Genomic DNA, 13,563 nt, shown 5'->3' with positions numbered 1-13,563 from the left:
GGGGGGGGGGGGGGGGGGGGTGTTTCAGGGGTCAGGGCAGAGGGCTGGGGGAGGGGGTTCAGGGCAGAAGGCTGGGGTGTGGGAGGGGTGCAGGGCAGAAGGCTGGGGGGTGCAGGGCAGAAGGCCGGGTGTGTGGGGGGTGCTCGGCTCGTGAGGGTGCTCCCAGCCCCCTGCCCTGAGCAGCTCATGGCAGGGGGCTGGAAGGGATATGCCCTGTTCCACCCCCTTCCCCCAGGCTCCGTCCCTACCTCTCTCTGCGTCCTCTACGGAGCTGTGTGCATGCTGCCGCTCTTCCCCCTCCCCCTCGCTAGGGCCATCAGCTGATTGGCGCAGGGACTGAGAGGAGGAGGGGCAGGAAAGCACTACGCTGGGGGAAGAAGCGGGGGAGGGGAGTAGCTTGGCTGCTGCAGAACCAAGCTTCTTCCTCCTGCCCCCGCAGGGGAGAGCGGTGGGGCTGAGGGCCAGGACCGCGGCAGGGAGCTGCGTGCCACTCAAAATCGGCTCACGTGCCATGTTTGGCACGCGTGCCGTAGGTTGCTGACCCCTGGCCCAGATCATAAACACGATTATACCTCTCTCTTATGTACTCTGATCAGCAGTGACATATTTTATAATGTGGCCATTTAAATCATCATCAGGCTTCATGGTCAAAACACCTCTGAAATAAATGGGGCCAACTGATATGTGTCAGGATTATTGTTTCATGATGTTTTCATCACTTCGCTTTCAAAACATGAACAGTGTTTCTTTGTAACCTGAAGAGCTACAGAGTTAATTTTCTATTTAAAGCTTAAAGTACTAGATTAAACATCCATGATCTGCACCAATCTGATTCCTAATTCTCTTAAACTGGCATCAAATAGCACCCTAGCATATTATTTTATTTGCAATGAAAAAGCTACTCTAAATACATCAAATGGAAATGATTAATTTAGTTGCTAGGTTCCATTTCTCTCTCTACTGGCTCTCCCCAAGCTTGGAGAGCAAACATACTGTGGAAGGCTGCATAATGTTCTCTTATTCAAAACTCAGCTTCCAGGTTGGTAAAATACATATTTGTTTTTCCACTCCCATGAAAGGAAAGCTGATATTTTTAATGTAGCTTTGTAAAACTGTCATGAACATTTGTCAGGTTAAGTGCAAGATCCTCTCCCCACGCTTACCATTACATCCCAAAATTGCTGTGTGGCTGTGGCTGTGTGTGTGAGAGAGAGAGAGAGAGAGACTTGCCCCTGGCAAGCAGAATTTTACAAAGCTGCTTTAAATTTTTAACCAATGTATTGTAATTAAGCTTTTTCCTTGCACTTCCAATAACTCATTTCACCACCCATGGGATGTTTTTACTCCATTCCAGAAGAATGACTAAGCAATGACTTTCACTTTAATTAAGGGAAGTCTACAAAGTGAAAATGAGACAATATTTCTTTCAATTTGCTAGTGATTTGGACTGTAAAAAAAGTTAAGACCATAAGACAAGATATTCCCTATTGTACAAGCTCTTTCCCCAACCCATGTGTCTCAAAGTGTGACTGAGCAATTTATTTGAGCAGAATATTGGTAAATTCATTCTCTCCCTACCTGGCAATCAAGATCTTTTTAATGAAGATTATATATCCTGTAAGTGCAAGGTATTACTGTTAGGATGAACTGGTAAAGATTAGAAGGAAAGTTAGGCTGAGGAAAGAAGTTACTCAAATTGCTGGAGAAAACAACAATGAGACTCTTTCTTGATTTTTAGAGTTCCTGTAGGACAGTTAGGTATTAAAGACCTAAGCAAGCTTGGTTTCAGACATGAGACAAAAACATTTTGTCTAGTTTTGAAACGAGGCCTCAGCCTGTCCTTGAAATGTGCAATAAGAGGCCTAGAAAGACTTTCCCTTGAGCACATAGCTATTGCCCTTTGGTAGTCTGCTAGCAGGCATATATATACGAAGATTATATTTGGGCTTGGCAGGATATCAAGAACAAAGTGGATCTATAACACATGCATTCAAAGATAAATGCTGCCTTAATGCTAGTGGTGCAGTTCTCAAGGTCAGCAATCTGAACACTCGGACTATTTATCCTGCAAAAATGGAATTTAAGTGAAAGATCCTTGTTAACTGGCCTAAGAGAGAATGGATCCTTGTAGGTCACAGGAAGGGCAGGACGGGGAAGTTTAATATCACAACATTTGCCTCCGCAACACCTGGTTGTGGATAAATTGAGAACTTTACATTCCATCTCCCTTTTTTAAGCTTTCAGCACGCATTAAAGTGACTTCTGCCTCCTGTGAAATGGATGTGAAGTTGTCATATGGATTACTGCATAAGGAAAAGTGAGCTCTAATATATGAAGCCAGAGACAGGAATGGTGTCTAAATAATAGCATCTTTGAGTCAAATAGCTGACAACTACATTCTGTTTGGAGGGAAATAATTTTGTTGTGGACATCATTAACTTAACACTCCCACCTACCCAATGCTCCCCTCACCCCCGAGTTACTTCCAACAGGGAAATTTTAAAAGATTTTAAGTGGGCTAAGAACACTAAATGCAGAAGACCCCATTTCTGCGGCCAGTGTAGCCAAGGAATGTAATAACTCTAAAACAATGTTGAGCATCATAGCACAAAAGTGGGTACCATGCAGCACAGTTATTGGCTAGAATGAAGGGACCGGTGGAAAGTCTAAAAACCTTCCTAGTCCTGGCTGGTATCCAAAGAGTCTAGACTGGGCAGGCAATGACCTCGTTTTTATGTGTTCTTGGTCAGGTCAAAGGAGAGCTCAAACTTATTGCATGCTATGGTTGGGGTCCCCAGCCATAAAATAAAATTAAAAAAGGAATAACCTATGCCCACCCTTATAGTGTTACAGTAACATGTTCTTACTCTGTAAACTGTATATTATAAAATTAACATGGCGCTAGCAATGCACACTCACAAAAGTGTCAGATGCAGGCTAAATGCTGAAACAGAAATCTTATATACACTATGTAGCCTAACTTTACCCATTCACACCGAACAGTAATGTTTAGCTAATGCTAAACAAAACAAACGAACAAACAAAAAAAAAGCATTTCATTTAAGACTTCAGTGCATTTCAGGATGACATTTAGATTGTTACCCAAAATATGAGATTCTAATTCATTTTAGAGCTCATAAATAAGAACTGTAAAATAAAAGCATCAAGTTATACCCAACAACAGTTTGTGAGAGGCTAATTTTGTAGGGCAAGGAAGTGATATACTGCTGCTAGAATTATTGGAACATTTTATTCAACTGTATGCTTATGAGAATATAAAATATTTGCGTAGAGATGTTGAATGCTCTTGAATCCTTAAGAAGCACACAAGGAATTCCAGTTCAAGGCCTTGTGATGCTACAAGTGAAACTGTTTCACCTCTGCTGTGGACTAGGCTGAGCTTCATTTTCCAAGCACTGCAGTAAACCTCACAACTATCAGAACTGAAAATGATAAATGAAATGTTTGTGTTTAGACACACAAGCTGCATCCTACAGGTAGTTACCGTAAACTGGTCTTATGATCAGTATACTGGTTGCATGCAGACTGCACTTCAAACATAATTCTATCTTGGCAGCATTTCTCCATATCCAAAACAGCTTTAAAGGAATTCTTAAGAGAAGAAGAAGAAGAATGCTCACCGGTTCTGTTCCTTCCTTTGTTTGATTAGTTGAATTAGTTCCTTGTCAAAGTACTCTTCATCAGCCTCTTCTTTCCCTTCATCTTCCTCTCTGTCGTGGGCATCGATATTGTCTTTGTGCAGCTGGCTGGAGATGTGCTTGGCATATGCCGACAAGCCCACCACTGTCACCCTGCACACCTGGCACTTGTGGTTGCTGTCCCTGGGGAAAGAGGGAGAGGATGGACATTCAATCCTTCCCACGGGCATGGTAGACAACTCAGATCTTACTCTGTTTCCTCTGAATATGCCAGTTTTCTTAATCAATTGCTTGTGCAGTAGGCACTATAATTTTGCGCAATACACTAAAACTGTTTGAATTTTCTGGCTTTTCTTTTTTCCTATTGCAATTTCCCCCAACTTTTGGGGCTTTTTGTGATCAATTTTTAGAGATTTTTTTCCAACAATCAAGAGGTAAAAAACTTGGGAATAGAGCAGAATAAATGTGTGGGGGGCAGGGAATTCTTCTTGGATTGCTGTACTCAAAATCTTATCAGAGGAAACATAGTGAGAGGAGGTAGAGTGGAGGGCTTACAGAGCTAGCAGGAGCTGCTCTGAAGCACATCCATGGTGCCAGCTGCACTGGAGAAGCCTGGTGACAGCTTCTACATTTAATCTCTGCCTCATGCTTTCCCCCAGTGAAAGCTAGAAGAGGGAGGAGGGGGTATACTGCTACAGCCAATCCTAATACAGTGTAACCTAAACTGGGACAGCTGAGACCTCTGCTTGGAATTCAAAGACTCCATAGCACAGCAAGTGATGGGAGGGGTCTTCAGTTCACTGTACTTTATTTGGTTCAAATGATGCATGAGGTCTGCTTTCTACTTTAGAAGGCTTATCTTAAAAAATAAGAAATTATTTCAGTTGCAGGAAGTTGACAGCTGTGTCAGACAAATGGTTTTACTAAAGTGTCAGTGAATACTGCAGTAAAACTGCTATTAAAAACAATCAAATCAATATTTAATGTTTATTAAAAAGCCTACCATACAGTGCTTGACCAATCCTTTAGTTAGTCTAATGGTTAAAAAAGTAAGAGAGAAAATAAGTCCATTGGTAAGTTAAGTAAAATTGATCAGAAAAAAAGCATGTGTTCTGAACCAAGCAAATAGTGTGGGGGGACCAACATAGGGCCCACTGCCTGCCTCACTGATGCTTTCTTGCACCCCACTGTCTTGTTTATAGAAGCAGCACTGAATGCTCCTATGTCTCAAATATAGAGATCATGTACTATAATACCCAAACATATGAATGGAAATAAAGTGGGAAGTGGTGAGGAACCTGGGGTCCATGTAACGATTAAAAGCTACATTTAGACTAGTCATTGGGACAGGAGAATTCTCCTGCCTTTTCCCAAAACAGCAATATAAGTGACTGGAGCTCAGTTCATTAGCTCACATCTAATATATTTAGAAAACTCAACTTGTACATCAAAAGGTCAATACCAAATTAATTAAAACTTGCTTTGTATTAAAGCTTTATTCCACTTCATATTCTAATTGCCCTTACTGAAGTGATGAAAAATCCCCATCTCATGGATTGGAAACATCTTCATTATTCAGTTAAATGTTTCCATCAAAGGAACCAGAGGCTCAAGAATCTTGCCTCCACCTCTGCAGTTCCTAAAAGTATGAAAGAAATCCAGAAGAAAAAAAATTTACCACCCACAAGATTTTAAGCCAGCATCCTTATCTGAGCCATGCTTAACGAAGGGTCACCAGCTGGCAGTTAAATAAAGGTCTGTGCCTTTCAAAAAGGCTTTGAAATGAACAAGTGTTTTAAAAAGACATTTTTCTCTTTTTTGTCCTACTAGTAAAAATGTGTTCTATAGTAACACGGTAAAAGTATTTAAACAGTCATATCAGTCAAAAAGGCCATATGTTTAGGAAGTTTAATTAATAGAAACACCACTTTATACACTTAAATTGAGGGTCTCAGTTTCAAATAATGTGCAGAACAAGTGTGCCGTTATACATAAAATACATATTTTTCTTCCGGTCAGCCCTACAAACTCAACCTGAGATTTGTGCACCAGACTGTGTTCTTTCTTTTGCACACATTACCAACAGTAATAAAGATTCTGCAGGTCACATTATGCTGTATGACATCTGTATTACCTCATCTTCAGTGGCTTGGCACAAGCTTAACCAACTGGAAGTTGGTTAACAATTTTGCTAATGCACAGGCAGGTATAGAATACAGCTCACTCTCTTAACTGTGTTAGCTATGAATTGCCAGGAATAAAATATAGTAAAGCTTAATTTTTGCTAAAATTGTCAGAAGAGACCAGACATACAAACAGGGAGCGTGTCTAAATGGATGTCATTTTTACATACTCAATTTATCATAGTAGAGCTATACTTTAAATGTAAGGACCTTTTAACTGGACATAAAAAAAAAGAAAAAGAAAAACCTAATGGTACCTATTATAATACTTGACATTTCTAGGAAATCTCAAAGCCCTTCACAAATACAGGTTTCAATTCCTCTGAAAGGTAAATATTATTCCATTTTACTGATTGGTAAATTGAAGCAGAGTTAGAGTTACTTTGGGCAAGGTTAAGTAGCAGGGCTGGGGACTGAATCTCCTCCACTCCTTCACCCTCTCCAACTTCCAAATCAGTAGTTCCCAAACAGTGGCTCTTGAACCACTTGCTCAGTGGTTCTCAAACTTTTGTATTGGTGACGACCCCTTTCACACTGCAAGCCTCCACGTGTGACCCCCCCATATAAATTAAAAACACTTTTTTTTATATTTAACACTATTATAAATGCTGGCGGTGAAGAGGGGCTGGGGGGGGAAGGCTGACAGCTCGCGACCCCCCATGTAATAGCCTCATGACTCCGAGGGATCATGACCCCCAGTTTGAGAACCCCTGCACTCAATGGTCTGTGGAGAAATGGCTAATCACATGGTTATGACTCCCCTTGTTTTCAGCTGGTAAGCTTCAATAAAAGTCTAAAATACATTTAATACTTTCCTAATGCTACTTTTCCATGAAATGAAGCTCTAGTAGCCAAAGGAATGTTGTTTGCTCAACTTTAACAGGGGAGGTAGTTGACACCATTATGACTAGGACAAAAGTGGTCCACACTATGAAAGTGTGAGAACCTTACTAATTTCTGCTGTGTATTTCAGTATGTACATTGGATAATCTCTGTCCAAACTGAAGTGCCGTTGCAATTTCAATTTTAGCTGGAAAAGAGTCTTTTCGTAAGACTTTGGCCTCATTCCAATTGCTGTTATGAAGTCACTCATGGAACTAGACATCATGTGTATCATAATACTTAAGATGACTGATGAAGTTTCGTGCCCATTATATATAGCTGAGACCGCTAAACAGAAATGCAAGTCAAGGGCAAGAGCCATATACCTGAGGACTTAACAGTCTCCATGTAAATGTGACTTTTCTCCAGAATTTACATTTTCATTATAAAGTAAAGTAGTTGTTTCAAGAAGAGAGAGAAAGGTAGTGGCAGCTTAATGCTCAGTAGTCCTAAAGAGAGGCAGCACAAGAATAGGATGGAACCATATGCATCTTTTGGCAAGCATAAGATCCTGGGTCCCAGACATGCCGAAGGGAAGAGCTTGTTTAAAGACTGAGAATTTTGCAGAAAATCTGAAGTTAGAAGAATATACGCAATAAGTGACAAAATGCTAAAACAACCCACCAACCCAAATGAAGAGACTTAGTTTTCAGAGGCAAGATGTGAAGGCTCAAGCAAAGTCTCTTTGAGTGAGGCAGACACCACTCTGAGTTTTCTGAATTATTGTCCAAAACAGAATTCTTACAAAATATGATGGTCTCACTGGAAAGTGAAGTTATAACCAGGGTCCCATGTACTCCGTTGGGGCAACATAACTTACAGAATTCACCTCTGGCCACACAATTGTGCTCAAGAATTTAAGTTTTCACTTACAATTTTAGCCCTCACGGTTACAAAGTTAACTTAAAAAATGCAAATAAAGTTTAAACCAATGCAGTTATGTCTTCCTCTGCAGACAAACTCAGAAGCGTGAACTGACTCTTGGGTGTTAACCAATTGGGTGTTAACCCTGAAACCTATAGAGAATATAAATGTTAATGTAACTCATGCTAACAGTGTAGCTCTTTGTCCCCTCTTGTAGCTAGTCCACATACTGAGGTTTATGAGGTTGCTGCTGCAAGTCTCCTTCCTGGAGACTACCCCTTGTCTTTTACATAAATTGTGAAATTCCATGTAGATTTCTAGTACTCCAAATTGAGAAAGAGAAAGAAAGGTTGTAAACTAAACAATTTACTATCCATTTTGATTCTCAAGTATAAGAACTAGGTCTGCCAGAGCACAGATGCCTTTCTTGTAGGAAGAGATCCGAATCAAAGTGATGGAAACACTTCGACAGCAGAATGAAAGACACATTAAAATCACTCTCTTTCATCTCTGATACTAAGAAAATGGAAAACTACAGTTACTAAATCTTTTGAAATTTCACAATATCAGATACAATGGAAATCTGAAATTTTCCTTTTCATCTAAAACCAAGATTTCACAAAGAATACAACAGGATAACAATACAGAGTTAAATACTGAATTCAATAGATGATCTAATCTCCAGATGGTAAAAGTGATGAAAGGCACTTAGTTAAAAAAAAAAAAACGTGAAAAAAAAACCCAAACCCACACCTCCCCCGGGCCCAACCTGAAGAATGTTGAGATAAGTCTGTTTGATGAGGGGGAAGTTAATTACACAATGTGGATGATCCATTTTGAAGCAGTTCTAGCTCCAGTGTGTGTATGTGTATATTATATATAATTTGTAAAGAATTAAACTGATAGCTAGTGTTAGGTGAAATGTGGCAGGACTTTAACGTTCAACAGTAGCTGAGAGAGGAGTTGTCAGCTGGGGGGAAACCGTGCCCTAGAAATCCAAACACAAAATGGAAGACTAAGACTTTAAGCTACCATCTGCACCATCTTTAGCTCTTGAATCTATCCCAGCCTCAGCAATTGTTAAAGTATTCAGAATCATTACCAAGTGCTGTAAGAAAAGATACACTAAAGGGAATGCTTTAAAAATTAGCCAGAACATAGACGCTTGAGACAAACTGCTAAAGTTAATGTTGATGACACAGGGGTATCTGAGCAACCACTTCTCAGCTGTTCACCAACAGAACAGATGTCCTCTACTGCTAAGAATCAGAACAGATGAGAGGCAGAAATAAGGTGCTTTTGATTCCAGGCACAATTTCAGGCCCTTCCTATTCCCAAAGAGACATGGGGCAGAGTGGGGAAAGACAACAGAGTGAGGAAGTGCTTTTTAAAAGCATCACTGATGATTCAGAAGGGTAACAGAATAGAGAGATTAGAAAAAAAAAAGAATGAACAGAGGAGTGAACAGGGAAGATAGAGAAGGATGAGAAAAAGAAGAGGGAATGGTAGTGAGCAAACACCATTTTCCTCTGCACTACACCTTTTACTGTTAAGTGTCCTTTTCTCATCTAAATGGTGGGCTGAAGAAGTAATCAACCTTCCCCAAAGAGTCATCAAAAGTCCTCTCAGGCACATTTTCCCCAACTGGCAAGATGTCAGTTTTGCCATTGAAAGTCTGGACACCTTACATTTATTCACCACCACACTAGTAGTTTACTCCTGAGGGCATTTTGTGCCAAAAAATTAAAAAATTCTGCACACAATATTTTAAAATTCTACAAAATTTTGCAAATTTTATTTGTCAAATAAATGTAGAGACTCCAGCATGGCACTGGGGAGCACAGGCCACTGGCTGCACAGAGGTGGGAGATCATTGTGCAGCTCCCCCCAGGACACGGACTCAGTGGTGAGACTGCACCCAACCCTGACACAGTGCAAGGACCCAGCCTGCCCCAGAAACACCCCAGGGCCCTGCCCCTCTCTGTGGGCTGGTAGGCTCAGCAAGGCAGGATCCAAGAGTGGAGGGGCTTAGTGTGGGAGGATCCAGGTGTGGGTTAAGAGGGTTCTGTATGGGGCAATCTGGGTGCAGGTGACTCAGTGGTGATGCAGGTGTGGCTCTGGATGCACAGGGGCTTATTGGGGGGTTCTGGGTGCAACAGTAATGGGACTCTGCAGGGGGGTCCAGGTGAAGTGGTTAGGGATCAGCGGGGGAGGGGGGGGAGGAGGTGTCTGGGTGTGCGGGAGTGTGGCTCAGTGTGGTGGGGATCCAGGTGCAGCTGGTTGGGGCTTGGTGGGGTAGGGATCCGGGTGGCTCGTCGGGACAGTCCAGGTGCAGGGGGAATGGGGCTTATCGGGGGGCTGAGGAGAGGTTCTAAGTGTGGGGAGGGAGGGGGAAGGCTTGGTGGGAGGGTCTGGGTATGAGGGGGTCTGGATGCAAAGAAGTTGGACATATTGGGGAGCAGCAACCTGTACAGGAATCCCTCACCCTGCAGCTGAGGAGTAATGGGTGCAGGAAGCGGGGTGAGTTTGCAGAGCTTCCTGCAGCTGCGGGAGAAATCTGGGGTGGGTCTGACCTGGCCCCGGATGCTGTGCAGAGGAAGAGGAAGTCCCATCTTCCCCAGCCCAGCCGGGACTAGCAGCTGAGCCCGGCGCAGGAAAGGAGCCACCAGCCAGGTCTTCCCCAGTCCTGTCTCCTGCCCCACAGTGATTTACCTCTCTGTCAGCTGCCCTGGGCACCCAAAACATACTGCAGGGGAAGGTCGTTTGTCTGCAGGGAAGCAAAGAGATCTGTGGGAGACAAATTCTGTGCATGTGCAGTGACGAAGAATTCCCCCTTTTCCACTCAGCTTATCCAGAACACCATTAGCCTTTGAGAGTGAAGGATCATTTGGATTTTAGGGCGTTTATTTTTTAAATATACTGTAGGCCTGGCTTGACACAAGTAACTCGCCTAATTTCTTAGTGGGCATAATTGGGAAGGTGAATGGAATATTAAGTTGTAAATAGGGGCTTGACAGGAAGTCTGTGTTAACTAAGATAAGCAGCAATACCTTGATCGAGACTATGGACAAGATAAACCTGGAATGTAAAGATCAGTTTCCACGTGGACAGCACATGGATAGAGAATGATGTACACTGATTGGTTCCTGCAAAGTAAGCAAGCCAATCCAAAAAATTTGTGATTTCATGTATAGCAAATGCAACATATTGTGTAAAGGCATACAAAGGAAGAGGCTGTCTGTGTAACTTTGGATGTGTGGTACGCCCTATACCCCCTGTGATCAACTCAGTGTAGCTTTGCTATAAGTCAAATAGAGGAATGTGAGTGATGAAATCCAGAGTCAAACTGAGTGTTTTGGATCCCAGGGAATTGGATGAAGTGTTCTCCCAGAACTGGACAAGGTGTAGTGGAAAAGGTCTCAGAGGGAATCCCAATATAAACTTTTTTAAAAATTCATATGGTATAAATATTTTATTTGAAGGTCAGAGGCTGTATGGTACAGTAAACAGGACACTAGGCTGGGACTCAGGAGAGCTAGGTTCTACTCCCAGCTCGGACATTAACCTGCTGTGCAACCTTGAGCAAGTCATTTCAACTCGCTGTGCCCATTTCCCCTCCTGTCCATGATTCTAATTTAATTAGATTGTAAACTCTTCAGGTAGGGAATGTCTCTTATTATGCGCTTGTACAGCTCCCATCACAATAAGGCACTATTCAGAGTTGAAGCCTCTATGTACTAAATGTCTGTGCATTTCAGACTAAACGTGGGGTTGGGTACAAATTGGAATGTCTATCTCTAAACTTGCAAAGTCTTAATCATCCTGCACAACAATTTTTTTTTTTTTTTTTTTTAAATAAAAAGGAATCATAAATAAAATCCTACGATTTGGATTTTCCAGATGATTTAACCCACCAGCATATTAGGCATTTGAATTTAAACTAACTATAGCAACAGATATTTTGTAAGAAAGTAGAAAAATACCAAACTACAGCCCAAGCTAATAGTTGCAGCAAACTGTACAGATTTAGGGAGAAATCCCATGCTCCTAACAGGGACATGTCCTCACGGCTATTAAGATCTTTAGTATCTATTAGAAAGGCACAAAGAAATGTGCTTTATAAAAACAGTTAATTCTTAATCTATCTTCTCCCTTTAAATTGAATTTAGCTTGCATGGGAAATAAGGCTATTTAGTTCCCAAAAAGTGTGACATGTAAACTGCACTGAAAGGCAGTTTGCATGATCATTCGCATACCTTCCTTTCAGATTTTCAAGTTCTCTGTGGTGAAGCATGCTTCTCATGTGTTCATCCATCTCCTACAAAAGAAAAAAAAAAAAAAAGCATAACTCATGATTCATTTTACTCTGCATGAGGATATATTCTGCTCTAATAGATCTTTTCTGTCTCTTTTGAAGGTGGTGTCACCCTGAGGAATTACCCGCTAAGCTTCCTTCCATAGGATTGATCTTTGGCATTCATATAGAAGGAGGGCAGAGCTCTAGAAGGTGGATATAGAAAAGCGTACATGGAATGAGGCAAGGGCTCTGACTTCAATGTGTTCCACTCCTTGCTAGAAAATAACTGTACAACAATTATTTCTTTAAAAAAAACATTCCATAACATAAACAGTCTTAGTTTGGCTTTTTTTAACATCCCCCCAAAAAATCAGAATATTTACAACATTAGGGCTGCTTGTGAGTGTATATGCATTATGATCCAGTGTTACTATACATCAACACACACTGCTTTGCTCTGCAGGACCTGTTTCATTCGGTGCGCATTCTAGACAGAACTGAGACATGCATAGTGAATTGGTTTTGGATTTAAAACAGTTTTGACTCATTCACTGCAGTCATTGTATAACATGTTACAAATGAGGCAGATGTCTGCTAGAAGAGGAAGAACACTCATGTTAAGGAACAGGAATGGGACTAGGCGCTCCATTTTCTTTTCCTGCCTAGAATAGACACACTTGGAAAAATGGCCAGCCTTCTCTCTCTGCTCTCAGATCCTCATTAATAAAATGGGAATAGCACTTTGTCCTTACTAAAATGTTATGAAAATAAAAGTAATTACTGTTTGTGAGATACTCTGATACTGCATTGATAAGCACTACAAGAAAGTCTAAGGAAAAGAAAAATTCCATCTGCAGTGCAGGGTTTGGAAGACATGCCGTAAACAAGCCACAGCAAATACTAAACAATGATGATGAGAAAATGAGCTGCCTCAATTGATAAACAATGTCCTTCTGACATATTGAAAGATGTAGGGACCCATCACAAAAACCAAAATATGATTATGTCATAAGACACTCTGAATGCACAAGGGAACAGAATTAAGGCTGACGGGGCTTCTGAGTGCTTGACTTACAACTTTCATACACTTTTTAATATAATCATACAAAACATGACATTAAAACTTGAAAGCCATGGATATTTTTAATACTTAATGAGAATGTATATCCAGTACATGGTCACATTGAGGAAGAGGCTATCAGGAAGTACTGAAACAATTCTATTTCATTCAATAGACCTGAAGATCTCTATCAGTTTCTGATACAAAAAGTTATCTTTACAGTTTCTATTTTAAAAGAAAGGACACATTTCTCCCATGCTGCATATAGCCAGATCTCCACATACAAAGATATTAGCCGAGCAAATTCTTTTTATTTTTTACCTTTTTTGAGCTGTACACGATGTGACATAGTATGCATTTTCGTTCTCGAGCCATGACTACATTGGACAGCTCTTACCCCAAACCTGAAAATAGAAAAAGAGATACTGGACACTGTTTCTTATCAGTCCAATTGTCTTGAAGATATTAAAAATAAGAGCTGTTTCTTACAAGGACCATACTGAAATGTCCCTGTGTCTCCTCCCGCCCTTTAAAAAGCACCTCTCACACCTATGTATGGCTTACATTTTCAACTGGCACATAAGTTATTTTAAGTAGTCATCTAAAGACTACATAGCA

General features: G+C 41.1%; 1 protein-coding gene across 5 annotated transcripts in view; it reads right to left on the bottom strand.

Annotated features, from left to right (window-relative positions):
• The window catches only part of ZNF106 (zinc finger protein 106), a 59,907-nt gene extending 46,558 nt beyond the window's left edge, over window positions 1-13,349 (bottom strand). For 3 of the 5 annotated variants that reach the window (XM_029911492.1, XM_029911493.1, XM_029911495.1), the window contains exons 1-3: window positions 13,267-13,349; window positions 11,845-11,906; window positions 3,642-3,842 (exon numbers count right to left, since the gene is read on the bottom strand). In XM_029911492.1, coding sequence (XP_029767352.1) covers window positions 3,642-3,842; window positions 11,845-11,906; window positions 13,267-13,320 — 317 coding nt within the window. In that variant the 5' untranslated portion in view covers window positions 13,321-13,349. Of the gene's footprint in view, window positions 1-3,641; window positions 4,234-11,844; window positions 11,907-13,266 lie in introns of those variants that run through there. The other 2 variants (XM_029911496.1, XM_029911494.1) reach the window with 2 other exon arrangements.
• Window positions 13,350-13,563: the final 214 nt, after the last annotated feature.

This window comes from Terrapene carolina, unplaced genomic scaffold (assembly GCF_002925995.2).
Source record: "Terrapene carolina triunguis isolate 2854851 unplaced genomic scaffold, T_m_triunguis-2.0 Scaffold96, whole genome shotgun sequence".
In the NCBI taxonomy this organism is placed as follows: Eukaryota; Metazoa; Chordata; order Testudines; family Emydidae; genus Terrapene; species Terrapene triunguis.
The sequence above is the reverse complement of the archived record's forward strand: the minus strand, read 5'-3'. Positions and strand labels throughout refer to the sequence as shown.